This window comes from Dasypus novemcinctus, chromosome 12, assembly GCF_030445035.2.
Source record: "Dasypus novemcinctus isolate mDasNov1 chromosome 12, mDasNov1.1.hap2, whole genome shotgun sequence".
Lineage (NCBI taxonomy): Eukaryota > Metazoa > Chordata > Mammalia > Cingulata > Dasypodidae > Dasypus > Dasypus novemcinctus.
In genome coordinates this window covers 22,014,929-22,042,782 of record NC_080684.1, presented here as the reverse complement: position 1 = coordinate 22,042,782, position 27,854 = coordinate 22,014,929, and the positions used below count along the sequence as shown (strand labels likewise).

The 27,854-nt window shown below is 42.7% G+C and overlaps 2 protein-coding genes across 2 annotated transcripts in view; both read right to left on the bottom strand.

The window, feature by feature from the left end:
• CS (citrate synthase) overlaps window positions 1–18,227 on the bottom strand; it is a 33,887-nt gene extending 15,660 nt beyond the window's left edge. The window contains exon 1 of the mRNA XM_004466123.4: window positions 17,914–18,227. Coding sequence (XP_004466180.1) covers window positions 17,914–17,955 — 42 coding nt within the window. The 5' untranslated portion in view covers window positions 17,956–18,227. The remainder of the gene's footprint in view (window positions 1–17,913) is intronic.
• Window positions 18,228–24,228: 6,001 nt separating this feature from the next.
• On the bottom strand, window positions 24,229–27,620 carry CNPY2 (canopy FGF signaling regulator 2). The gene is made up of 6 exons (XM_004466130.4): window positions 27,088–27,620; window positions 26,387–26,499; window positions 26,123–26,238; window positions 24,987–25,190; window positions 24,739–24,835; window positions 24,229–24,396 (listed from the first exon to the last, which is right to left on the bottom strand). The coding sequence occupies exons 1-6, from the start codon at window positions 27,603–27,605 to the stop codon at window positions 24,353–24,355; spliced, it is 1,092 nt and encodes a 363-aa protein (XP_004466187.3). The 5' UTR covers window positions 27,606–27,620; the 3' UTR covers window positions 24,229–24,352.
• Between the last annotated feature and the right edge of the window lie 234 nt (window positions 27,621–27,854).

Genomic DNA, 27,854 nt, shown 5'->3' with positions numbered 1-27,854 from the left:
GCCCAAGGAAATGCCAGCTCACCAGAAGCACCTGATGGGAGTACGAATACCCCTTGAATGGTAGACTGTATTAAATGTCTACCATTGGAAATACCTCAAGAGACAAAGCTAAGTAGTGTCTGTGTCAAAGCCAATTGTTCCCTCTAACTGTAGCCCAAACACCTATTGCTAGGTGGAGGGCAAGCCAGACACCCCTTAAGAAATCTCGTCTGTTTTCATTTCCTGTAGTTTCGCCCTATACAACGGCTAAAAGGGAAATCCTCTTTTCATTCCCCTTTTAGCTGACTTAAACATACCCATCACCATGGAACACTGGGATTGGCAATTTATACTAAACCCTATTATCTATTACTCTCTCTCCCTAGAGCTAACTAACAGCACAGAAGAAACTAGCCATGCCTTAGAAGTTCGAAGACAGCAGGGAAAGGGAAGAGGATGTTGGATGTATGTGAGTCCCCTTTATTCTGTATGTGACTTTACTGTGACCTAAAACTTCTTTCAAGACAAAATGGAAAAAAAAAGACAATGGGGAAGAAATGGAAGAAAATCCCACTGTACATATAGGACAATAGACACTACAGTGATGAAAGGCAAAATGTCAAAAAAAATTTTCAATCGTTTTTATTTTTTTAATATTCCAATTTTTTTTTTAAACTCTATTTTAGTTTCAATTTTTCTAAATTATTATGTATTTTGTTTCTTGTGTTTGGACCTGTCATCGTTGTTTCATTTTCCTAATAATTGTATTTGGTGGTATTCTGGGCTTCATTTTTTTCTTTCTTTCCATTTTTTAAGTTTTATGTTACATACAAAGAACTAGCATTGTTTTAGTCAGGTAGATGTTCTGGACAGTCCATTCAAGCAAGATCAATTAGTCAAACTTGATGAAGCCTAGTGAAACACTGGCGGCATGTATTGAGACAGTTTTCTGGATAAGATCATGTTGGTTTGAGCAGACACAGTAAGAGTGGGAACCCTGGCCGAATTTTTGCAGATGGCTCCAGTACAGCTGCTCATAACCCTTCTTACTCTGAGGGTGCAACGAAGGTAAAGGGGTTGGCTTCGTTTTTGAAGAAGTTTTGGATCACAGAAGGGTTACAACTATGGCAGGGGAGGATCATTCATGTGGGGTGTCAGTGATAAGGGATACATGGGAGGAAGTTCACCTGGGCATACATATAAAGTATACAAATGTTCAAGTGTTCATGAGGCACTGCCACAGTGAGTAGAGATTCACATAACAACTGAAAGAAAACCGAATTCCCATCCTGGGGAGCTCTGCCACATTCTCTAATGGAAAAGCAACAATCACCCAAGTATAGGGGCAATGACTAGTGTCCATTGATAGGCCCTTGACATTTACGACTATTTTTATGAGCCTTTATCCTAGAAGCTACAACATAGCCTAGTGTTGTAAGATGCCTAAGAGTTACCTCCTGAGAGCCTTCCTGTTGTTCAAATGTGGCCTTTCTCTGAGCCAAACTCGGCATATAAATGCATTATCTTCCCCTCAATGTGGGACATGACTCCCAGGGATGAGCCACTGACACCGAAGGATTACTGCCAAACACCAATGAGCAACGGAACTGGAAAAAGACCCTGAATAAAAGGGGGAAAAGGTAAGGACAAATGAGTTTATAGGGCTAAGAGACTTCAAAATGAGTGAGAGTTCTTTCCAGAGGTAACGCTTATGCACGTCTCAGCAGGATCTCATAGACAGCCAAAGTAGATACTACCCAAAATAATGGGGTTCCTGAGGACTCTGAAGACACCCAGGTCCTATGGTCATGGCAGATAACTCTGGTGGTTCATACCTCACCATTGGGCCCTACTTTGGAGTTTATGCTCCCTGGTGTGACAGAGTTGGACTCAAGATATGACTTTTCTACAAATGCCACTTCTGTCTCATTTATTTGAACGTATAGTTGGTGCTGGAGTAGGTAGGTATATGTCCAAGAGGTCGGAACCTCTGTGCTGTCCAAGTGCCAGCTGGGCCCTGAGTTGACTTGCAACACCTACTCTCCTGTTCACTGGACTCACCCAGGAAAACTAACAAGGAGGGCAGGATGGACAATCATCACACCAAGAACCAAGAGAGTCTACAACTGCAAGCAAGAGACTCCCATCCACCAGTCACATGGGACTGAATTCTCCCCTCAATTAGAGGTGGAGTGTACATCACCATCCCAGAATCCTCAGAATTGGGGAATAAAATATCGACTAGAGTAGACTTACCAGTATTTTGCTATAGACTTATTATGATTCTAACAATGGAAGAAATGATATCATTGATGTGGAGACAGTGGCCACAGGAGGTGGAGAAGTCAGGGAGAGGGACAAAGAAGTGTAATATGGGGGCAATATCAGCACTCGGAATTGTCCTGAGTGACACTGCAATGAAACATATGGGCCATTATATATATGGCCATAACCTACAGAATTGAGTGGGAAAGAGTGTAAAATACAATGTAAACTATAATCTATGATTAGTGGCAATGTTCTAAAATGTGTTCATCAATTGCAATGAATGTACCACACTAATGAAAAAAGTTGTTAATGTGGGAAAAGGTGGGAGGTGTGGGGAATGGGGCATATGGGAATCCCATGTTTTTTTTTACATAACTTTTTATGTAATCTAAGTATCTTTTAAAAATGAATAAAATAAATAATGACTTTTTAAAAGGTAGTCCTAAGATAGCAAACACTCTCTTGCTGCTGAGGCACCTGGCCTTTCTCACTCTAATGGTTCTGTATGTCATAGCTGGCCCCCTTTTTGGGCCCACTTACCACCATCTTCTTTATCTTTTTAGTGGCTATGTATCTTTAAAATTATAACTAATTTCTTCCAGAATCAGTGCCTTCCAAAACAAGATATTAGTTACAAGGGGATTTCAGTCAGTTTCAACCACAGAGTTGAACCTATCTTCCCTCAACCTCAGTAGAATAGCCAGAGAGGTTTATGCCCTATCAGGCAGGGACTATTGCCTTAACCAGCAGGAAGTAACTAAAGAAGAATGCTCATCACGCCTCAGCATCCCCTTAAGAATAACAGCGTGAACTCTCTGAGGGGGTAGTTGAGGCAGGTTAGTACAGGGTAATGGAGATGAGCCACAGCATGGATGAAAGACAACATGGCTGACACATCACATGGCCGGCAGACAACATGGCTGCAAAACTTGCTGGGGCCTTGAGGTCCTAGTTTCTCTTTCCGGGATCCCCTCTTTGGCCTGGCATATTCTAAACAGGTCTCACCATTGGCCCCCACCTCTGGTGGGGTACCAGTAACAGCTGGGATCCATCTCCTTATCATTAGGAAGGGTTTAAAAGGTAATCAAAAGAGGCAGAGCTTGCTCTCCCTACTTAGAGGGGCCCATGCTAAATCTTGGTATTTCCATCTTTCTCTCCCCTTTCTCAGCAAGCTCTGTTCTTTCCCCCATTTGCCAAATAAATTCTTTTTACTGGCCTAACTAAAAAAACAAAACAAAACAAAACAACAAAAAAAAACTTCCTATGGGATATGAATGTGTTCGTGTTGTTAGTAGGATTTTTTTTTCCCTCTCCCCTTCCCCCTGCCCCAGGTGTCTGCTCTGTGTCCATTCGCTGTGTGTTCTTCTGTGACTGCTTCTATCCTTATCAGCGGCACCAGGAATCTGTGTCTCTTTTTGTTGCGTCATCTTGTTGTGTGAGCTCTCTGTATGTGTGGCACCATTCTTGGGCAGGCTGCACTTTCTTTTGCACTGGGCAGCTACCCTACGCGGGGACACCCCTGCATGGCAGGGCACTCCTTGTGTGCATCAGCACTGCACATGGGCCAGCTCCACATGGGTCAAGGAGGCCCGGGGTTTGAACCGCAGACCTCCCATGTGGTAGGCGGATGCCCTATCCATTGGGCCAAGTCCGCTTCCCAGTAGGTATGTTTTCTCAATAGATAAAGAGGCACATTGAGCAGCCAACAAAATATTAAACTTTCATCCTGGGGAAGGCTTATACTTTCTCAATTAAAATGGCAAAAATCTCTGGAATATGTAAGTCATACCCAAGAAAAGAAAACAGGACCAGAAAGTGGAGAAGGTTCAAGCCATAGGGTGCCTCCCTCCCGAGAGGTCCTGGGTTCAGGTCCCCGTGCCTTCTAAAAGGAAGACAAGCACACAACAGACACTAAGCACAGAAGGCAAGCACAAAACGGGGTGGGGGGGGGGGAAGGATAAATAAAAATAAATCTTTAAAAAAAAACCCAACAGGCCTATATGCCAAGTCCTCAATCTTAATGCATGTCATATAAACTTTATACCTATAAAAAAGAAATTTTGCCTAATTATAATTAATGACTAAGTTAACTCCTGAAAACCTCCTTGTTACTCAAAAGTTGCCTCTAAGTCAAACTATGCACTCTGCAAATAAATTCACTACCTCCTCACCTCCCACCCCCCAACGTGGGCCCTGACTCCCAGGAGGGATGAGTCTCCCTGGCATGGAGGGATTATTACCAAGCATTAGTCAGCGATGCATTTGGAAAAACACCTTGACCAAAAGGGGGAAACACCATGGGATAGAACAGTCTATTCAACAAATGGTGCTGGAAGAACTGGATATCCATATCCAAAAGAAAGACAGACCCCCTATTTCGCATCTTATACAAAAATTACCTGAAAATGGACCAAAGACCTAAATATAGAATCTAGAACCATAAAGCTCCTAGAAGAAAATGTAGGGAAATATCTTCAATACCTGGTAGTAGGTGGTGGATTCTTAAACCTTACACCCAAAGCCATGAGCAACTAAAGAAAACATGGATAAAAAGGACCTCCTCAAACTTAAACACTTTTGTGATTCAAAGGACAATGTCAAGGTGAAAGGGCAGCTCACTCAATGGGAGAAAATATTTGGAAACCACACATCTGTTAAGGGTTAGATTTCCATTCTATAAAGAGATCATACAACAATAAAAGAGCAAGCAATCCAATTTAAAAATTGGCAAAAGAGGGGTGGGAATAAAATAATGAAAAAAATTTCTTAAAAAAAAAAAAGGCAAAAACTTAGACATTTCTCCAAAGAGGTAATACAAATGACCAAAAAGCACATGAAAAGAATGTTCAATATCATTAGCTATTAGGGAAATGCAAATCAAAATGACAATATCATCTCATACTGCAGAGAATGGCCATTATTTAAAAAAAACCCAGAAAACAATAAGCGCTGGAGAGGATGTGGAGAAATAGAAACACTCCTTCACTATTGATGGGAATGTATAACGGTGCAGGCTCTGTGGAAGACAGTTTGGTGGCAGATAAATATAAAAATGCCATATGATCCAGCAATTCCTCTATGAGGAATATATCCAGAAGAACTGAAAACTGTGACATGAACAGGCATTTGCACACTGATAGGCACAGCAGCATTATTCACAATTGCCAAAAGATGGAAACAACCCAGTGTCCACCAACCAATTAACGGCTAAACAAAATGTGGTATATACATACGATGAAATACTATGCTGCTATAGGAAGAAATGAAATTGGGACACATGATACATGGATGAACCTTGAAGACATTATGCTAAGTGAAATAAGTCAGACACAAAAGGACAAATATGAACTAAATATAAAGAATAAACACATGGAATTAAAACCTAGAGTATAGGTTATTAGGAGATAGGCTGAGAAGGGGTACTGATGCTTAATGTATGTAGAAGTTTTAATTAGCTTTACTGTAAAAACATGGAAATGGACAGAGCTGATGGTAACACATTATAATGAGTATAACACAGCTAGTTTATAAATGGGATTGTTGCTGAAAGGGGTAGTCTAGGGATGTAAATGTCAACTGAAAGAAAAGCTAGAGAATAATCTAGGGACTGAATAACATAGTGAACCCAGAGGTAGATAAGGATTGTGGTTAATAGTACAAATGTAAGCATGTCCTTCTATGAACTAGAAGAAATGTACATCACTATTGTTAGATGGTTAAGACTGTGGAGAAGCAAAGGAAAAATACAATTAACGTAATCTGTGGACTGTAGTAAACAGCGATACTGTATTAATATTCTTGTATCAATGCCACAGATAAATTGTATTAAAAATAACAGGGGGAAAGCAGATGTGGATCAAGCGATTGGGCTTCCACCTACCACATGGGAGGTCCCCGGTTCAGTTCCCGGTGCCTCCTAGAGAAGGCAAGCTGATACAACAAGATGATGCAACAAAAGACACACAAAGAGGAAAGACAATGAGAGACACAACAAACCAGGGAGCAAGGGTGGCTCAGGTGATTGAGTACCTTTCTTCCACATGGGAGGTCCCGGGATCGGTTCCCAGTACCTCCTAAAGAGAAGATGAGCAGACACAGACAGCACACACCAAATGGACACGGAGAGCAGATGGTGACTGCAAACAATATGGGGGCAAGGGATAAACAAATCTTTAAAAAAAATAAAAGACAAAGCAAGATAGCAGGTTGCTGTGGCAAACTGATGCAGCAAGGAAACACAATGAGAGACATAACAAGTAGGGAGCAGGGGTGGCTGAAGCAACTGGGTACCCCTCTACCACATGGGAGGTCCTGGGTTCAGTTCCCAGTGCCTTCTGGAAAAAAAAAAAAAAAGACAAGCACACAATGAACAGACAGACAGCAGACAGCAAGCACAAACAATGAGGGTGGGGGAATAAAATAAATCTTAAAAAATAATTGGGGGTATGGAAAAAATATACCAAATGAATGCTATAGCCCATAGTTAGTAGTAATAGTTTGATATTATCTCATAATCTATAACAAATGTTCTACAACAACATAGTATTTTGTTGGAAGGGTGTCATATGGAATTCCACATATGTGCATGGTTATTTTTTAAGTTCACAACTTCTCTAATACATTTTTTAAAAACGCAGAGGGAGGGACATTAAATAAGTTTTTATGGCTAAGCTAAGAGATTTTAAAGTGAGTCAAAACATGGATGAACCTGGAGTATATTATGTTGAGTGAAGCAAGCCAAATACAAAAGGACAAATACTGTATGACTGTGCTACTATGAACTAAATGGATTGTATAATCTCATGGAATTAATAACTTGAATATGGGTCACCAGAAAATAGAATGAGATTAGAGAATGAAAGCTGAGGGTCAACCTGTGCAGACCTGTGCAGGGTCAACCTGTGCAGGGTCAACCTGTGCTAGAAAGGATGTGTGTTAATCTTGGAAATGAACAGAAAAGGTGAAAGCCCTACAAAATGTTTGTTAACTAGCAGTACTATTGTGTGGGTATGAAAGGGATTTAAAGAGAAAGTCTAAGGTAATGTATATTACTAAAAGGATAGCTAAAAAAATGTAACAAGGGACTGTAAGCATAGTAAAACTGCATATGAAATACGAATATAGGTAAAATTGTATACATAAGATTGTTTTCTTTGAAGCTGAACAAATGCATGTTAAGATGTTAATATCAGACAAAAAAACACACATTATGCTAGTGAAAGAAACCAGACAGAAAGTACTACATATGATCCCATTTATACAAATGATCCCATTTATATAAAGTGTAAATATAAATCAATTTAAAAAGAATGAAATTAGATTTGTGGTTCAATAACTGGGTAAGGGCTGCTAAGGGGTGTGGAGTTTTTCTTTTTGAAGTAATGAAATTGTTTTTGTGGTGATGAATGCACAACATTGTGATTATACTAAAAGTTACTCATTATACACTTTGGACAGACTGTATGGTATCTGGATATGTCTTAATAAAACTGCTTAATAAAGAATTGTGCAAGAGTAGCCAGAAATAGCTAGGTACAGCAGGGGAAGCACAAAAAGATCGAGAATTTTCTTGTTTGTCTGTTTCATAACTGAAATAATGAAAATGCTCTAATAATGATTCAAGTGATGAATGCACAAACATATGATTATACCAAATACCACTGATAGTACACTTTGGCTGAATTGTATGCTTTACTATGTGTCAATTTAAAAAAAAGGTCATTCCAGAAATTATGCTTATGTAGGTCTCAGACAGATTTCAATAACTGCCACAATAAACAAAGTCTCAAACAAGAGCACTCCTGAGGGTTCTCAGAATATCTGGACAACAGAGACAAGGCACACAATATCATGAAATCAATACCCCTTTGGTGGGCCATATCTGGGAATATATGATAATCTACCTCCCCAAAATTACATAGTTATATTCATTTATAATTCCCCTATCTGAATTCTTCTACTCCTTTTATTTGAACTAATTATTATTATTTTTAGGAGGTACCAGGGATTAAACCCAGGACCTTGTACATAAGAAGCAGGGGCTCAATCACTGAGCTACATCCATTGCCCTGAACTTATAATTTTCAATGTACCTGTTAAACGTATTTCTCAGAAATTTAAATCTTTGGACTGTTCAAATGCCAGTTAATCTCTGAATCCCAGGAGAATAGCAGACAACTCCTCTCCAGTTCTTGGGCTTGCCCTGGACAACCAACAAAATGATGATGTTGGACAGGTCCCATCCCAAAAAATGGGGAGCGTTTGCAGCTGCAGACAGGATAATTTCTTCCATCTGCCCCGTGGTATCTGGGTCCCCTCTCAGCCTGGAAGTATGGAAGCAGATGCCTTCCCAGGTCCCTTGGAATTGGGGAATGAACAATCACGATATGTGTGCGTGCATGTGTCCGTGGGCCAAAGTAGATTAACTGTTATCATGGAGGTTATCTTGTGTTGATGAAAAAACTGGTAAAGCTGATATAAAGATAGTGGATGCCAGGGGTTCAGAAGAGAGTGGGGGAATGAATGGGCGGAACAGGATATTTTTGGGGTGTTGAGATTCTTCTGTATAATAATTCAATGACAGACACATGACATTACACATTTATCAATGCCTATGAAACTACACAGCACAAAGTGTAAACCATAATGTAAACTATAGACTTTAGTTAGTAGCAATGCTTCCCCATTGGTTCATCAACTGTAAAAAATGTACCACACTAACATAAGATGTTAGTAATAGGGGTAACTGTATGTGGGGGGGGGGGATTACCTGGGAATTCTCTATATTTTTGGTGTTTTTTGTGTAATTTTTATGTAAATGTAAAGCTAAAACTTCTCTAAAGTTAAAAAAAGAAAATGGAACTTCCCTCAGGTTGGACAGACCAGTACGAACATAAAACAAAAACAGTTGTTTTCCCTGGCAAGAGAGAATTGCTAGAACTAAGGAGCTACTCTCTCCTTTTACTTCATTTAGCATTAAATAAATAAATACATAGATTAAAAAACTCAATACTGAGTAATGGATGGTGGTAGACAGTACTACAACACTGTGAAAGTAAACAATGCCACTAAACTGTATACTTAAAAAATGAGGGAAGTGGATGTGGCTCAACTGACAGAGCATCCACCTACCATATGGAAGGTCCAGGGTTCGATAGGCAGGGCCTCCTGGTCTGTGTGGTGAGCTAGCCAACACACAGTGCTGCTGTGTACAAGGAGTGCCGTGCCATGCAGGGGTGCCCCTGTGCAAGGAGTGCACACCACAAGGAGAGCTGCCCCACATGAAAAAAAAAGCACAGCCCACCCAAGAGTAGCACCGCACACACAGAGAGCTGACGCAGCAAGATGATGCAACAACAAAAAAGAGACACAGATTCCCGGTGCCGCTGATAAGGATAGAAGTGGTCACAGAAGAACACACAGTGAATAGACACAAAGAGCAGAAAACTGGGGGAGGGGAAGGGGAGAGAAATAAATAAAAAAAAAAATCTAAAAAGAAAAACAAATATTTAGCTCAAAGTCTGATTCTAAGGACCCAATGAAGACATATGTAAAGGTACTCAAAAATGTTGCTACTTAAAATGGGATTTACTAGACAGCAGTAGCAGCACCACCAGAAGCTTGTTAAAAATTCAGAATCTTGGACTTTACCTCAAACTTACTGAATTCTAATCTGCAGATTAATAAACTCATCAGGTGATCTATATGGGCAAACCTTGAGACCCATGGTCTAAAGCACGGGTTCTTAACAAGGGGTCTGTGAGCTTGAATTTAAATTAAAAAAAAAAAAAAAAAAAGACAAAACATTATTCTTGTGGGGACAAGTTGGTGCAGGTATGGTATATTTATTAAAGAATATACAGAATAGTGTGGACTTAGTAAGTAAGGGGTCCGTGGTTTTTACCTGACTGGCAAAGGGGTTGATGGAACAAAAAAGGTTAAGAATCCCTGGTCTAAAGTGTTAGACACATGACACATCTGGGTGGAATGGAAGAGCCTGGGATGTGGAATTAGCAAGGAGTGAGGTGAGCCCCAAATCTTGGTTCCACTTTCCAGCTGTGTTATCTTGACCACATGACCTCTCTAAATCTGTTTTTACATGTCTAAAATAGTAATAATGTAAATGTAATGTAAAAGAGTACACAGGCAGACCAAGTGAAATAATTTTACATAAAAGCGTTTAGAACAGTGCCTTGTGCAAAGATGAGTTTAATTAATATTTGTTTCTTAGAAATGTGTTGTCTATTATCTACTATCTCAAGTGGGAGAACTAATATTACTCTTTCCCTGAAGTAGGTCCCAGGAAAAGATGCAATCAAGACTGTGCCTAGGGCGAAAGGATAATTCCCTGCTGGATGGAAAAGAAATAAAGTCCCAATTTCTTTTTTTAAGGGCTTCTTAATCAAGTGGGGAGGAGTCTCAGGAAGAGAAAATGAATTTAACCTCTACCAGTCAACCAAATGACTCCAGACATGAAGTACTAGAGGACTGTCACAGCCAGGAGATAGATGAAACCTCATTTCGTCCATCTCCTGGCTGTCAAAGAAAGCTGCTGAATGGCTGCAGACAGTACATTCAGGCTATACTCACTGATGGGACAGGCAGATTACAAACTTCTGAGTCATGCCTGAACCTCCCCGCTACTCCCCCAACTCTGGAGGTGTGGCAGCTGGGCTCTGACCCTCGGTCCTGGTTTCTAGTTGTACTCTGGGTTGATGCCACATGTAGAGTCACCCTATTGGAACAGCAACTGACAGGTCAACCAGGCAATCACCTCCCTCAATAGGTCAGGTCCTTCAGCGGGAGAGCACACCACTTCCAAAAACAAGGGCCTAGCTCACAATGTCTGACAGCTGAGATTCTCTACAGGATGTAGGGCTATCACAATCACTAAGAGGCTTCTTTCAGACCTCACATCCTGCAACCCTTTGCAAGAGCACCACTAGTGAATTTGCTATTATTGACGGGAGTGGGCGGTAGCTCTTAAATGTGCTGGGAATGGAAAAAAATTTTTTTAAAGATATTTTATAGGGCCAATGAAGGAAATGGTCTTAATAGTACATGCAGTAAATTCTACCAAAGACATGCCTATAATTCATGGAATAGTATATTGGCCAAATCACTTACCAAGTCAATTAAAATTGCTCCCTCCTTCCTAAATTCTAAGTATCCTATCTGGATAGGCATACTCAGTAAGGTGGTTATTTCCCTCTTAGCCTTTTATCATCACTGGTCCACATCCAGGATCTTTACTCTACTCAAGCATATTCCCCTTATCCTCCAAACTAGGACTATCCATACTATATCCTGCCACATATCCAGGAGCTCCAACATTAAGAACTTTAGAAGGGAGCACCTGTTCTTCACATGGGAGGTCCTGGGCTCAGTAACCAGTGCCTCTTATAAAAAAAACAAACAAACAAACAAAAACAAGCAATCAAAAGGAGGAACCAGGGAAGCGGACTTGACCCAGTGGATAGGGCATCCGTCTACCACATGGGAGGTTGGCAGTTCAAACCCCGGGCCTCCTTGACCTGTGTGAAGCTGGCCCACGCACAGTGCTGATGTGTGCAAGGAGTGCCGTGCCATGCAGGGGTGCCCCCCTGTGTAGGGGAGCCCCATGTACAAGGAGTGCAACCCGTAAGGAGAGCCGCCCAGTGCGAAATAAAGTGCAGCCTGCCCAGGAATGGTGCCGCACACATGGAGAGCTGACGCAGCAAGATGACGTAACAAAGAGAGACACAGATTCCCATGCTGCTGGCAACAACAGAAGCAGACAAAAAGAAGAACACAAAGCATATGAGCACAGAGAACAGAACCTGGGGTGGGGGGGAGGAGGGGAGAGAAATAAATTTAAAAAAAAAGGAGCAACAACTCAGGGAGCCAATGTGGCTCAGTGTTTGAATGCTGGCTTCCCACATAAGAGATCCCAGGTTCAATCCCTGGCTTTGTTACCTCAGAACAAACAAACAAAAAACTTGAGATGCTCTCTGAGTAAAATCCCTTGCCCTTCATCAACAAAAGGTCAGAGGGAAACAGACTTGGCCCAATGGATAGGGCATCCGTCTACACATGGGAGGTCCGCGGTTCAAACCCCGGGCCTCCTTGACCCGTGTGGAGCTGGCCCACGCTCAGTGCTGATGTGCGCAAGGAGTGCCGTGCCACACAGGGGTGTCCCCTGCATCAGGGAGCCCCACACTCAAGGAGTGTGCCCCAAAAGGAGAGCCACCCAGCGCGAAAGAAAGTGCAGCCTGCCCAAGAATGGTGCTATACACACAGAGACCTGACACAACAAGATGACGCAACAAAAAGAGACACAGATTTCTGGTGCCACTGATAAGGATAGAAGCGTTCACAGAAGAACACACAGCGAATGGACATAGAGAGCAGACAACTGGAGGGAAGGGGGGGCCGGGAAGGGGAGAGAAATAAATAAAAAATAAATCTTAAAAAAACAAAAACAAAAACAAAAACAAAAGGTCAGAGCTTTCCAAGCCAACAGGACTGGCTTAGCTGAACAAGGTACTAAAAACTGGTAGGAAAAATCTTGTGCTACAAAGGCTTCCAATGCAGAAGGAACAACTAGCATTAAGGGAAAACCAACACCAATAAGACAAAGGCCTCTCTCTCCCTGGAACCAGGTCAGAAAACTAAAGCCATTTAACCTCTGTGTTTCACAACGTGTGATACTGAAAGTTGGCTTGCACAACTCTATCAGGCCACTTACAAGGCTTGAGAGTAATCTTCAGATTCCATACTTTGTCTCCCTTCACACTCATAGGTGTTCCTTTAATAATTCTAACCACCTATCACTTTCCAACAGTCTGTTTCCTATAGATTCAATGATTATTTAATGAGGAAAAGAGCAAAAGACACTACTCCAGACTGAGAAAACAATCAAGAATCCTAATTTTCCTTTTAGTAGTAACTTTTACTACTCTTTCATTTAACAAGTATTTTTTGAACAACTACTTTCATGTTCACTAGTAAATTAAGTGTATAGGATCTGTCTTACTACTTTCTTAGCCTAACGCAGAACACTGACATCAATTTTTAAAATAACCAATAATCTAAAAATAAAAAATAAAAATGCCCTTTCAGTTTTGTATATGTTCAATAAGAAAGTTACATACAAAAAGGCCTGCATGTTGGGAAAAATACAGAGGGAGTGACTTATTAACTGTGGTTAGTAGTAATATAATATTCTTGCATCTATGCGAAAGATGTACTGTGGTGATAATGAGGCAGTATGGGAAATGTGAGCCAAATGTACACTATGGACATGGTAACAATCAGATGATATTATCTGTAGCAAATGTTTCACCACAGTGTAGTGTGTTGATGGAGGGGTGTTGCTTGGGAATTCTGCATATGTGCATGATTGTTTTATAAGTTTACAACTTCTGTCATAAAAAATATATTTAAAAAATAATAAGAGAAGTGGACTTGGCCCAATGGATAGGGCGGCTGCCTACGACATGGGAGGTCTGCAGTTCAAACCCCGGGCCTCCTTGACCTGTGTGGAGCTGGCCCATGCGCAGTGCTGATGCGCACAAGGAGTGCTGTGCCATGCAGGGGTGTCCCCCGCATAGGGGAGCCCCATGCGCAAGGAGTGCTCCCTGTATGGAGAGCTGCCCAGTGTGAAAGAAAGTGCAGCCTGCCGAAGAATGGCAACACACACACGAAGAGCTGACACAACAAGATGACACAACAAAAAGAGACACAGATTCCCAGTACTGCTGATAAGGATAGAAGCGGTCACAGAAGAACACACAGCGAATGGACACAGAGAGCAGACAACTGGGGGGGAGGGGAAAAATAAAAAATAAATCTTTTAAAATAATAATAATAGGGTGGGTTGGGGGAAAAACACATCAAATGTAAGATAAGAACTACGATTAGTAGGATTTTGACAATACTCTTTCATAATTTGTAACAAACGTCTCACAACAATGCAAGCTGTTGGTGGAGGGTTGATGTATTGGACCCCTATATGATGTTAGACATGTTTGCATTGTAAGTTCACAACTTTTACTATACAGTTAAATGATATAAAAATAATAGGGTTGGTTGGGGGAAAAATACTTTGTTTAGAAGTAATATTTTGATAATGCTCTTTAATCATTAGTTAAAATGGTTTAATAACAATGCAAGTGGTAGTGTGGGTTGTAAGAGTCTTGTATGATGTTACATGTTTGTTTTTTAAGTTCACAACTATTACACTTATTGTTTATATATGTTTATGTATGAGTGCTATACTTTAATAAATTAATTAAAAAAAATAAAAAGGCCTGCATGTGACTTAACTGGCCTAACAGTATGGTCCTAGGATCACCAAGCATTACTAGTCAACTCAAGTGCTAGAAAAAATACAAGTTTCCTGATTCTATCCCACCTCTGCTGAATCAGAATCTGAAGTTAGGATCTAAGAATCTGCAATGTGAACAAATATATCAAGTGACTGATGCTCACTTAAATCTGAGCTTATACACCTTTTAAAACAGGGGTTCTTAACCAAGGGTCCACGGACCCCCAAGGGGGTCTGAGGAAAAGTGTTCAGGGGGGTCTATGAGCTAGAATTAGAAAAAAACAAAAAACAAAAAAAACCAACTTATTATTTTCTCTGACCTCTAATTGAAATCTAGCATTTCCTTCACTTACCAATGTATGCAATAAATTACAGCAGTATTCATTTCATATCCCATTACAGTTGTTGCACACCTTGACAAACCAATTACATTCATCCATACTTCGAAATTATGGTAGTTGTTAGGCCCAATGCTAGTTGAGTGTCATAAAACTATCTGCTGCTACATTCTGAGAAGGGGCCCATGGTTTTCACCTGACTAGCAAAGGGTGCGTGGAAGAAAAAAGGTTAAGAACCCCCGTTTTAGAAGGACGGCAGGTTAAAAGAAATACAGGGACTAAGGAATTGGGGCAGTTGAGGGGAGAAGTGAAATGTATTCATATCCTAAGTTATCTATTGTTAAAGTTGCCTCGCTACCATTTTAAATTTCACATCTTACTCAACTCTATCCTCGAAAGCAGTGAAACAGGGCAGAAAGAATTCCATGTGGCTTTAGTGAATTACTCCAACTCTAGCTTCCTGCTCTCTGACCATTTGGATTCTAGGAACCAGGAACACTAGCCCTCCCTTCTGATTCATTGCTGCTTACCCTTCTAGCCTTGCTGCCTTCCCATCCACTCACCTACTATCAATCTAAAGGCCATTTTGAACAAATAAGGAAATCATTCTACGACCACTTGCACATGAATATGTTTTACTCCCCACTTGTCATCTGAGGTCCAACTAGTAAGCAACCAGGCACCCAGCAGCAACCAGAGATGAACTGAGCTGTTGCCATTTTAGGAGTTGAGCCTAACCAAACATTTCATAGGACAAAACTCACTCAATTTTGTTGAACCTAATTTCAGATTAGGACTTACATAGGAAATATTGTGCAGTGGAGTAGGTCCACAGTAAAGGAACTATTGGTTTTAATTAAAGTCTCTTGAAAAACAGAATTCTAGAAATAATTAGAAACACCTCTGGATTGATTTATTCAAAATTTATCAAACATCCTAGAAGTTGAGGAGCAATTCTCAACTGTATAAGAAATCACTTCCTTTAAGTTAGGGTTGGCTAAATCACAATGACTTCAGGAATTCAGAGGTGAACTGGTGGCTCTACTTCAATTCCCAGCCCAAATCCTAACCCAAATCTGTGAAAAGATGGAATTTACACATTAAAAAGCTGGGGTATGCACAGCTAATACAAAGGTCTTCACTATTAATTCATTTGTATAAATAAGATGTGAAATAATCTCAAGGCACTGTATTAGTCTAGCTCCCTAACTCAGGTGTTTATGTAAATTCCCTGCCAGTGTGGAACAACAGAACAATGGCTAACATTGTTTTCCAGAATATATACCTGACCTTGAGAATCAAAGTGGTGGGGGTCAGTTCTACAGATAAGGAGACTATTTTGCCTCCAAAAGTCTACCTTACTTGCAAGAAAATCAGTTACCAACAAGTGCTAGCAATGCTGACAAGCTGAAAATCTTCTTGGTAATGTAGTCATACTTGTCAGTTCTCAGGAAATTTCCATTGGGCTTTTCTAGTTTTAAGGATCAAAAGCGTTCTAATGGCTTCCAATATAGAATTTTCTGGAATCCTCAGGTCCATATCAGGAAAGTAAAGAATGATATAAAGATTCTTTAGCCCTGTCACCCCAAAAGCTTTCAGAGGTCTTCCAGAGGCTTAAGAGAAAAAATAAATTCAAAAGGTTAACTTTTAACAGCTTTTCCAAATTCACAGTAGGGTTAAACTATCTGGTCTGGATTGGCAGTTCTGGAATGGGCTAATTATAGTGTCCCCTATTCTGCCAAAACACTATCTAGAACTCGCTTCATTTCCCAAGAGTCTTTCTTACCCCGTTCCCCGGCAGCAGGAGAAGCAAGAGCCAAATAAGACAAATATCTCCCAAACGACCAGCCTCTACCTTGCTGCTGGGTGCCTGGAAGAATGGCAAGGCAAATTCTACAGATTTCACCTCTCTCTCCAAACCATGCAAGGTAATACCATACTGAGACTTTCCTTTAGGTGCTGGCAGCTTTAATCTACCTGCAGAAGAGAAAGTATAAGTTCTTTGCAGAAGTCAAGGTCACTTGTGGGACTGTCCCTGCTTGGATTAGAGGGCTGGGATTCCCTCAGCAGTTTTTGTTTAAAGGGCCAAGTTACCCAGAGCTATGAGTGGTGAAATTGGAGGCACCTGTACCTATGATCCAAAAGGCAAGAAACGTCAAGGAGGCGACCCCAGAGAAAGAGAGGAAGCTCTCTTGGGTAGGGCAGACTTAAGATCGGCAGCAAAACCTGGGTGAGCAAGTAGTAGGATTGGTCATGTGACCTTGGCTATACTATTTCCTGCTAGTATCTTCACTTATAGTCTGCAGAACCGGGAATAATTTTTTCTGGTTTCTTCTTCAATCATATATGATAATCATACAGGAGGTTTTACCAAATGTTCCACCCGACCCAAGCTCCTCCTATATAGAATAAGTGCAAGAGTCCCAAGGACAAAGAGGACCTGAGGGTCCCACTGCTCTAGCAGGAAGTGCTTCAAGAATTGGTTTGGGGTGGAAACAGGGAGTTCAAGAACTGAACACAAGCCTCTCTCTACAATGCACAAGCCGAAATCAGCCACCGCTCCAACTCTGGCCCAAGGACCGAGCGAGCCCATCGGTCGCTCCTGCTATCCTTCTGACCACGACCCCTCCTCCAAACAGGCTACTTACTGGCTCTTTCCTAACTCCAGTGGAACACAACACCTCAGTTCTCTACGGGTGGTTCCTGTCCTAACTCCTTCCTTACTCCGGGCCACGCACCGCCCCTCCCACCCTAGACCCAGCAGGTGACAGCCCTAGGATCTCAAGCCCGGGGCGGGCAGCGGCCAAAGCACACCCAGGAGCCGGAACGCCGGCACAGCACATGGCCCTGGGAACTACACGCAGAGCCTGCTGCCCACGAAGCGCACCGCCCTTTTAAGGCGCGCAAGGGTGCTTAGCGGAGGGGGAAGGAGACCCCAAAGCGCAAGGGCCTGGCCGGGCCTCAGCCCCACCCTGGGCGGCGCCCTCCCTCCGTCCCTCCGTCCCTCCCTCAGTCGCTCACCTTGGCTCCGAAGAGCCGGGCGGCCGCAGTGAGTAGAGCCATGGCGGCGCACTCGGGGACCTCGCGGGGAGGGAGGGAGGGGAGAGAACTGCGGCAGGAACCGGAGCCGCCGCAGCTGCACCAGAGGCCGCGCTGACGGGTGGACAAGGTTGAAAGGAGGCGGTTGTGGGAAAGGGTAGCCCAACCGTTGGCGGCGACCAGCCCGGGGTCCTCGGCGAGACCCCGCCTACTGCCCCGCTCCCGCCCCTCTAAAGGGTCCCGCCCGGGGCTCAGCTATTTGCCGGGCGGGGAGAAGGGGCGGGGCCTGAGGCCTTGACGAAACGTGTGACGGGAAAAGGTTGGGCCGCCAGGATTAGGTTAATTAACCGTAGGGGTGGAGCGGGGAGCGTGTAGGTGGCTAAGTATATGCCTGAGAACTCAGTTAACTTCCTTCGGCTTTTCCACTTGCTTTTAACGCGTTTGGCATGACTTCTAAGGTGAATATTAGAGAAAAAGACTCAGGACCTCGGTCTTTGAAGGTCCTTGGGAATCAACTCCTTAAAAATGGCAACTGATCTTTGCCAGCTCCTCCTACTCCCTTGGCACACTCTCCTGGAGAATGTCTTGAGTTACTGACTTCATGGCCATAGATGTGACATCATGTAGACACAGGTTATGAACCAGAGTTAGCCGCTGGGTGGAGGTCATTTGAGGTCAGCAGACTATGGTATTATGGATACTAACAAACCCCGTATGTGAAGAATGGGAGCATAGGCAGAAGCTGTCAGACGTTCTGTTTCTAATGCCAGGAAATCCAAGTGTCAAGAACGCCTTCTTACAGAACCTCTGGGTCCTGGGCACTAATTTCATTGCCACTCCAGTCACATAAACGCCACAAGATAGAGAGCTGCAGATCACCTCCTCATCCAAGATCAGGCATTAGACGTTCTCCCTTTTTGTTTCATCACTCCTGTCACCCCCATAGCACCTCTAGGCCTCTTCTCCTACTTGGCTATGTTCTATACTCTCATTTTGTGCTCCCCAGAGACTATTAAATGACCCATGACACTAAAGTGATCTTCCATACCCTCTCTGCCTTAACTCCTCTGAGTGGACAAGACCCCACAACCTTTCCACAACCCTAAATCTGTCACTGTCATTGACCAAAGTGCAGAGGGGAGTCTGCAGGACCAGGGCATCTCATATAAAAACCCAAGCCCCAAGCAAACAGTCCTTTTATCTCCTTACATAGCAGCAGGGACAAGGTTCAGAGGTCTCTGTACTCCTCTCAGCCAGGTTTATGCCTACTTTATAGCTTAGACTTGGAAAAGAGAGAAAGAAAATCCCATTTTCTCTTCCTAAGTCTTTTCATACTCCTCTTTATATTACCAACCAAAGCCCCTCAGATAGGTGGGTCTTAGGAAAGAACTTCAATGAGAGACCAAGCAATTCTCCAGATGTAGCACTGAACTCAGCTCCCTCCTCGGTGACTTCAAAGCCCCACTGATCAATATTTGCTCCCAATTTAGTGTCTCATAGAGGGTTTCCTCATAACCCTAGAGTAGTCTGAATTGGCTCCTTCCCTCCGGTTAATTATCTACAGAAATTAGCGAGCAGGCAAGGGAACTGAAGTCCAGTGCCCCAAAAGACAGGAAGCACCCTCATGGTAAAGCTACCAAAGGGACAATTACTGGGTGGTCTACAAGGGTAACCTATTTTGGAGATCTAAGTGATGGGAACAGAGCTGGAAACAGCAGTACTCTATGTCCCTTGACATGGGGCCCTGGAGCCTAGCATCATGAGGGCTTTATGGATCTGAAGTTGTCCAATCCTGATATCCACTGCTTTAAGGCTGATGAGAATGCCAAGGGATCAAAGGAGCTTAATGGGAGCTGGCTTAGTTTCTTTCTGAACATGGATAGGATCTGGGGGGTTTGGGGAGATAGTTAAGGGACAAGATTGACATAAATAAAGCAGCCAAGTGAGCTTTAGGTCCAAAAGCAGCTAAGTGCCTGGGAACTGGAGAGAGCAAGGGAAAGAAGGCTAAGCATGGAGGTCATCTTAACCTTGGGAGAATAGCTTTTAAATGGACAATGGTGCCCCCTGGTGGTCAAGGGAAAGTGGGAGACTGCACCCTAAACTTAAACCCTCTTTCTTTTCATACCAGTAACCCTAACTCCTGTTTTTAACAGCTAACAGCTAAAATTGATTTACTTACTATCAATTTTATCTAAATGCGGTACTTACATTATCTGAAATAATCCTTACAACAATACAATACATCTAAGGGATGTAGGTAACATTAGTATCTTTAAAGAGGAAGAAACCAACACTTTAAAGTTTCCTGCCCAAGGTCACTCATAATTGGCATTTCTAGAACTCAGACCGACACAGAAGAACACACCGCATGGACACAGAGAGCAGACAACTGGGGGGAGGGCACGGAATTAAAAATAAATAAATAATCTTTAAAAAAAAAATAGAACTCAGACCGAGGTCTGCTTCATACCAGCCTGTATCTTCCCTCCTAAGCTGTATACTGTTTATAGGATGATGGACCGTGAACTATCAGCTGCAACTCAGGAAGGGAATTTTTTAATTACTGCCAACTGACTCCTGGGAATATCAGCTCAATGTGTTGCCACATTTAAAGATATTTAAGAATCGCTGATGAGAGGGGTTCTCTGTGCTTTGTTGGGACTAACAATGGACACCCAGAAGGACGTGCAGCTCCCAAAGCAGCAACCAATGATCTATATCTGTGGAGAATGTCACACAGAAAATGAAATAAAATCCAGGGATCCAATCAGATGCAGAGCATGTGGATACAGTATAATGTACAAGAAAAGGACTAAAAGATTGGTAGTTTTTGATGCCTGACGAAACGTGAATTCAGAATAACATCTTTGCTTGTATTTGGATTTGCTGTTAATGTGCCATATTGTTGTATGGCTTTTGGTTAGCATACTTATCTTTATGAATATAACTACAAATATACAATTTCATTTAATTTCATTATTTTAAACCATATTGTATTTAGATATTTGTTAATACTTTGTATAAATAAAACTTTTTTTGTTGTTCAAAATAAAAAATATTTAAAAAGATAAGAGGGGTGGGAAGCTGCTGTGGTTTAATTGATTGGGCTTCCATCTACCATATGGTAGGCCAGGGTTTGCGTCCCAGGGCCTCCTTGTGAAGGCAAGCTGGCCTGCGCCTGCGCAGAGAGCTGACACAGCAAGATGACCCAACAAAGGGAGACAAGCAGACACAGAAGAATGCACAGCGAATGGACAGAGAGTATACAGCAAACAAGTCACGAGGGGGCGGGGAGAGAAGGAAAGGGAAAGCAAAAGGGAAAGGGAAAGGGAAAGGGAAAGAAAGGAAAGGAAAAAAGAAAGAAGAGGGGGGAACAGATATGGCTCAAGCAGTTGAGCGCCCACCTCTCATATTGGAGATCCTGGGTTTGGTTGCAGGTGCCTCCTAAAGAAAAACAAACAACCAGCAAAAAAAACAAATAGACAATGAGGAAACAACAAGCAAACAGATGAGGGAGCCAAAACAAGGAAAATTTTCAAAAATAAAAAATAGAAGATAAGATCTTACACATCTGTAAAACCTTTGTTCATCCATACCTAAAAGACATGATAAATGGTGACCCCTAGAATACATAAAGAATGGTAGGAAAGACAAATATTTTAATGATTAGCACCTAAAATGACCGAGAGGGGTAGAATGGGTTTCTTTCTTATTGGAAAAATGGCTGAAAAAAGGATGTAATCTTTTTCACTATAGAATATCAGAATCAGAGGGTATGCTTTCAAATTTGGAGGTAGTTTTCAAACAAAATGAGAACCTAATTTACACAGCCTTTGGAGACTACATGGACACTCCACTCCAGGAGTGAAGTGTAGCAGAAAGACTACTGACCTAAGAGTAAGATGATCACAGTGGTTGAAGGCTTGGCTCCATGCTGACTAGCACATACTTTACCCTCTCCTAGTTTCTTCATCGATAAAATAGGAATAGCATCTATTTCTTAGAGTTATGAAATATGAGAATATGTCTAAGCTTGTTATATGGGTATCTAACATATACGAATTCTCTTTCCCTTGCTATTCATCCCTCCCTATATCCTATATTTAAGGGAATCTTGTCCCTGTTTGAATCCTTTTTTTTTTTTTAAAGGTACCGGGGCCAGGGATACAAACCAGGACCTTGTTATGTGGGAAGCCAGCACTGGATCACTGAGTCACATCAGCTTCCCTGAGTTAGTTTTTTCATTTGTTTTGCTTATTGTTCATTTTTGTATTTTCAGGAGGCACCAGAAAGCAAACCCTCCTGCATGGGAGGTGGGAGCTCACACAGCTCAAGCCAAATATGCTCCCTGAATCCTTTTTAACAGCAAAAATCCTCTAAAACTATTTTTACAGGATTAGATTTTCACATAATACATTTTCCTAATTACACCTGGACTTCACTTAACAATGTCTCTAGGAATGTTTAAGTTCTAGCATTTTACTGATAAACTTATTTAAAAAGCATTAAAGATTAATGTGTAGTCAGATTTGCAAGGTTAAGAGTATATGCCCTGCCAGATTCTGGGCTAGAATGATTTATCCTGAATTTCTTGAAAGGGTCAAATAAATTCATGGAAATTACTTGAAGTAACCTGTAGTATGAACTACGTGGTATACAAAATATCCTCTTAACCTTCTGAGGATCAGGTCAAGGAGAACTTATATCCTTCCCTGTGTACCTGTGGGCAAAGACTTCGGCTGAAAAGTTCCTAACAGCTGTACTATGACATTACTGAGATACATCACAAGTAATTTGTTATTAACACTTAACAGTAACTGTACTGATTTAACATTTCATTAATTTGTTATTTTATCAAAACTTGTAAATAATTGTTTCGTAAATTAAAGCAGTCTCAAGTTCCATATAAAAGGACTCTCAAACTTCTGATAAGCTTTCTGAGAGAAGAGAAAGGAGTTTTTAAGTGCCAAGCAGGTGACAGAATGCTGGGTATACTCACAGAAATATGAACCATGTGAAAACTGCTCATGTGCATCACAGAAGAAAAACACATTACTTACAGCTGGTCTGGAAAAGTGACTTGACATGATGCAGCATTTCTTATGGTTGAATGAGAGAATAGAGCTCGAGTTTAGTTGCCTGCTAATATCACAGTGCTAGCTCTGAGCTAGGTAACATGCTAGATTGCAGAGATTTGTGACATAAGCAAGCTTTGTTCAATACATTCAAAGTGCCAGGCTTAGTGCAAGGTATTACTAAGAGAAAAAAGGACAAAACAGAAGCAATTCCACAGCTATTAGATCATATTGGCACTTGGGAAAATTAGCTCATGGATCCAGTTTTGCCACCACACAACTTCAGGTCCTGTGGCTTCTGTGGGCCTTGGTTTCTTCATCTGTAGAATGGACAGAAGTGAACTAGATGACCTCCAAAGTCTCTTTAGAGTCTAAAATTCTGCAATTTTAAAAGTCTTCAAAATGTTTATTCGGGTGTCTCTCTACCAAAGCAATCCTGGGACAGAGGTGTTCCACGCCAAACTCTGAGAAAGCCACACCTCAGCAGCAGGGTAGGAAGTTCCCCAGAGAAAGGATCCCTTAGGCTTTCATCCCTATGTTCTAGTAAAGGATCTCTACACAGAGAAGTAGGGACAGACTAGTTCAGACTGATAACGGGCTAGTGATAGAGATGAGAAATATATACTTTATTGTGGCTGTTGGTATCAAATCTAAAAGCTTAGGCCAGCAAGCAGGGCCTTTCATTACATAGCATTCCTTACCTCACCTCTCCCTATCCGATAAAGCCCTTACTTTCCAGTTGAGTTGATCACATCCATTTTTCCCCTTCCTGTCTGTTCTTGCTGTTCCCTCCATCTGGAAGGGCAGGAAGGAAAGAATAATGCATGTCCATTATTTCCTTCAAGACCAAGCCTTGTCTTAATTTATGTTTCATCAGCTTGAATATAAGGAATTTCTAGAATCCTATATTACCACATACGTATTTATGCTCCCTTGCTTATTCACAAAGATTCCTCTTCTCTCCACAGTTAGACTCTAAACACATTATATCGAGTAGGTGCTGAATAAACGCTTATCTAGTTTATATAAGTGGAGCAGGAATCTCAGAGAGTACAAGAATTAAAGGTCTAGGTTCCTCCTACCTTTGTACTATAGCAATCCCAAAGCTTTCATACTACAGCAATCCCAAAGCTCTTCCTTCCTCTCTCTTTTCTTTCTCATCTGGAATCCCTATCTTCAAGCCTAATGTAAAGGCCGATTCCGGGCATGAAAAGACAACACATTTTGTACTTTTAGTTTCATATTTTTTCAGTTCATTTCAATAAAAACATAATAAAAAAGGCATTGCCACCCTCTTCCTCTGGGGGTGTTCCATCAAGCCTGCTGGTCTGGGATGCTCCTCTGGTTCACAGCTCATCGTGAGATAAGGGCAGGGTATGGTCACATAGATCTGCAAATAGTATATAACAATTAGAAGGAAAATGCCACTCTTATAATGACATATGCTATTATCAAGAAAATACCCAAAACCAAACTGGCGCACACACAAACCACCAACCTTCAGAGCATATGCTTTTAAATAACAAAATATCCCTACTATTCTCTCATCTGTATGTCAGGCCAGAGAGCCACAAATTATGAAAGCTGAAAGGAGGAAAATGGAGAGAACGACACAAGTCCCTAGGCCAAGGAAATGAAAGTCAACCCTTGGGCTTCTGGGGAGTTAGAGAATGTGTTAGGTTCCCCATGGCTCTGAGGACAGGAGGTCCTGGGATAGGTTGGGGTAGGTTACCTGTTCGCATACTACAAAGTCTGTCTTTAACATTATGAGCTTCTCGGGAAAAGAATTCAATGAGCTCATCCTCATATTCTTCCACGATGCTCTCACACTGCCAATCCAAAGGAGAAATGGGTGAGACAGGGAAACAAGAAGTGGCCCCTTGTCTCAGCCTCCAAAGAAGACAAGGAAATTAACCCAACTTTCTGCTCGGGGCCTCCAACAACTCCCCCTAACTCCCAAGAACCATTCCTGTAGCTCACCGCAAACTTGAGGGTGCCACTGATGTCTGAATCAATTCGGATGCCCTGTAGGTCCAGCTCACTGGATTCTCCATTCCGGCCCACTACACGTACATAGTTCTTGCGGTGGGTAGAAGGGTCGATCTGTTCCCCATACTCCTTCATCCGGTCACACACCTCTTCTAGCAGCTCTGTGAGGTGGGCCTCTGAGCGGGCATAAGGTACCTAGAAATGTTCTCAGCCTTGGGTCACTCTCTTCTACCTTAGTAATTTATGTGCTTACTTTCCTTCCAACTCTAGTTCAACCAACCTGTTCTAAAAAGCCTTACCTAATTGGAATCATTTATATTGTTTCAAAGAACTTTCAAATATAAGATTTTTTTTTAAAGAAATTAAAAGTTTTATTCACACACCATACAATGCATTCAAACCGTGCAATCAATGGTATTTCATCTTATTTTACCTCCTTATACAGTCCTAAAAATAAGACAGGTATCATAAGCTCCAAGTTAAAGAAAACAGAGACCACTTTGATTAACCCTAGTCAACTATGTGTTCTTTTCCTTTGAATCCCCTTAGCAATTATGACTGTAAGGTAATAGTTTTCTTTGTATTAAAATGAGATCAACACTTGTCCTCAATAGGAAAGCATGTTAAACTCTAAAGATTACAACTAGCAAAGCATTACATAAACATCATAACCATAACATTGCTTTATATATCTCATAGATACAGCTTTGTGGAAGTGTGTGTTGTTTTTCCAACTAAAATAAGTTTCCTAATTATAAGGATAAAACCTTCTCTCTATATTTTTTTGAGTAAAGTTTATATGTATATTATGTATACCATACTGCTTTCCATAGGGAGAATATGATGAGTCATATGGATTAGGGACATGGTGAAGGGGGCTGCTCAGGGCTCCCTATCTGCTAATAACATTTACAGCAAAAACAAAGTATTAAGGTTTGGAGTCAGGAAGCAAGTGCAAAGGATATGTCTCTAGCCACTTCCAAATGAGACAGAGGCTACTCTTTCAGATAACCTCTTTGGGTCAATGTTTTCTTCATTTCTATTAAATCAAGGTCTTTCCTAATTAATTGAATTCTCATTCAAAAACCAGGGTAAGCTACTTTATTTCGGGGAATAGTAACAGTTACCTCCATCACTGACTGGCTGCCATCTGGATTGATCCGGAAAGATCCCATCTGAATGGTCTTCCTGTGATCCACCTGGGCAATTTCCCACTCCAGTTCATCCACCAGAGCCCTGCAAGCTGGTGCAACAAGAGATAATGGGGAGAGGGGTGGGGAGAGAATAGGATCAACCAAGGGATTTCTATTCACCCTTCTCCCCAGCCATGGCTTACCCAGGGCTGTATTTCCCCACTCTTCTTCTTCCCATTCTTCTCTTTGTGCCTTTACCTCCACAATGTAGATCCTGGCTCCTCCGAGCCCAGGCAGTTCCCAGTAGAGCCCCCAGAAACAGGGCCAGCCAACCCCAGACTTTCATCTTCAGTGTAATTGGGTTGCTCCACCTGGGTTTAGATGGGAATAAAGCATAGATGGTGTGAGAAGCCTACCCCATTTTTCCCACCCGCACCCCTCTAAACCCATACCCTAAGACCTTCAAAGGCCTCCGTGCGACTCTAGCTTTACTTTCCTGAAAATGGCCAGAAAACAATGGGGATCCTGCGTTCCGGCGCTGGACCGCCAGGATTTCCCCGAGGCGATGGATGGGAACGCAAGCTCGGGGCCTGGGGCTCAGGTCCAGGAACCTACGGCTACAGGTGAAGCCCTAGATGTTAGTACTTGAGCCAAGGGTGCCCAGGGCTCACAGGACTATGTGGCAGCTACCGGATGGAGATGAGTGATTAAGCGAGGACGCCAGGCCTTCAGTGAGGCCAGAACCAGGTGAGGCAGCGAGGCGGCTGGCCGGCCAGGAGAGTGCTCAGTAAGAGGGCCCATCTGGACCCAGCGCCGAGGATCACTGCATCCCCTCTTCCGGCCTATGAATTATTTCCCGTGCAGGTCAGTCTCATTTCTAAGAACTCCGCCATTGCCTTTGCTGCAGCCCATCCCCAGCCCTCAGCGCCCGGCGCCTCCGCCGCCCGCACCCGTCCCACCTCTGCTCCCAGGGCCGCCACCGTGGCCCAGGCGCCGCAACACGGCCGGACTCGCTGCTTAGCCGCGGCGGCTCCCGAGCCGAACACCTGGCTGCGGGCGGAGCGGGGCTGCCCCGCCTTCTCCAGGGCGCTTCGGCGCTTTCCAGACACGGGGTGCCCCAGCGAGCGCCTGACCCAGCGGCCCGCACCGCGCTGCGCGTCAAAGCGGGCCGGCGCTGCCCTGCCGTGCGGGCCGGCACCCGAGCCCGGCCCCAGCCCGCCTCTCCAAACTCTCGCGCGAACAGGCAGCTGCGCAGCGGCTCCGAGGCAGCGAGGACCCTGGCCGAGCGCACGAGGACCCAGACCTGCGTGGCGAGCAGCTCCACGTGACCACCAGCGCGACACCGCAGGCTAGGAGGGGCCTGAAGCGGGAGCTGCGCCCGGACGTGGTGTTTGGGGGCGGTCCGGGGGTTGTATGTGTGGGTTAGGACCTTCAAAAAGGAAGATGCCCAGCTACAGGTGAGGAGCCCAGGTTTCATACACGGGAAACTGCATCTCCCAGGAAGCACCGCAGCACCAGACAGCCACTGTCAGTATCTACGGTCTTAGGATGTTTGTCAGCCTCCCAAACACCCCTTGTACACATTAACAGGTAAACTATATACTGTTCATCTTGAAAGAGTCCAACCGTAGGGTAGTAGGTGGCCTCAGCAAATACCAAATATTTTCCAGGAAAGCCATAATTATACCCCTCCAATATCCATAATTTTAGATTCCAGAGCTTTACC

Excerpts from the sequence above, each read along its gene's own strand:
- CNPY2 (XM_004466130.4), bottom strand. The coding sequence starts at position 27,605 with ATGAAACCTGGGCTCCTCACCTGTAGCTGGGCATCTTCCTTTTTGAAG. Across the intron at positions 24,836-24,986 it reads GTGGCACCCTCAAGTTTGCG|TGTGAGAGCATCGTGGAAGA; the intron begins GTGAGCTACAGG and ends TTGGATTGGCAG. Across the intron at positions 24,397-24,738 it reads ACTTTGTAGTATGCGAACAG|ATCTATGTGACCATACCCTG; the intron begins GTAACCTACCCC and ends TACTATTTGCAG.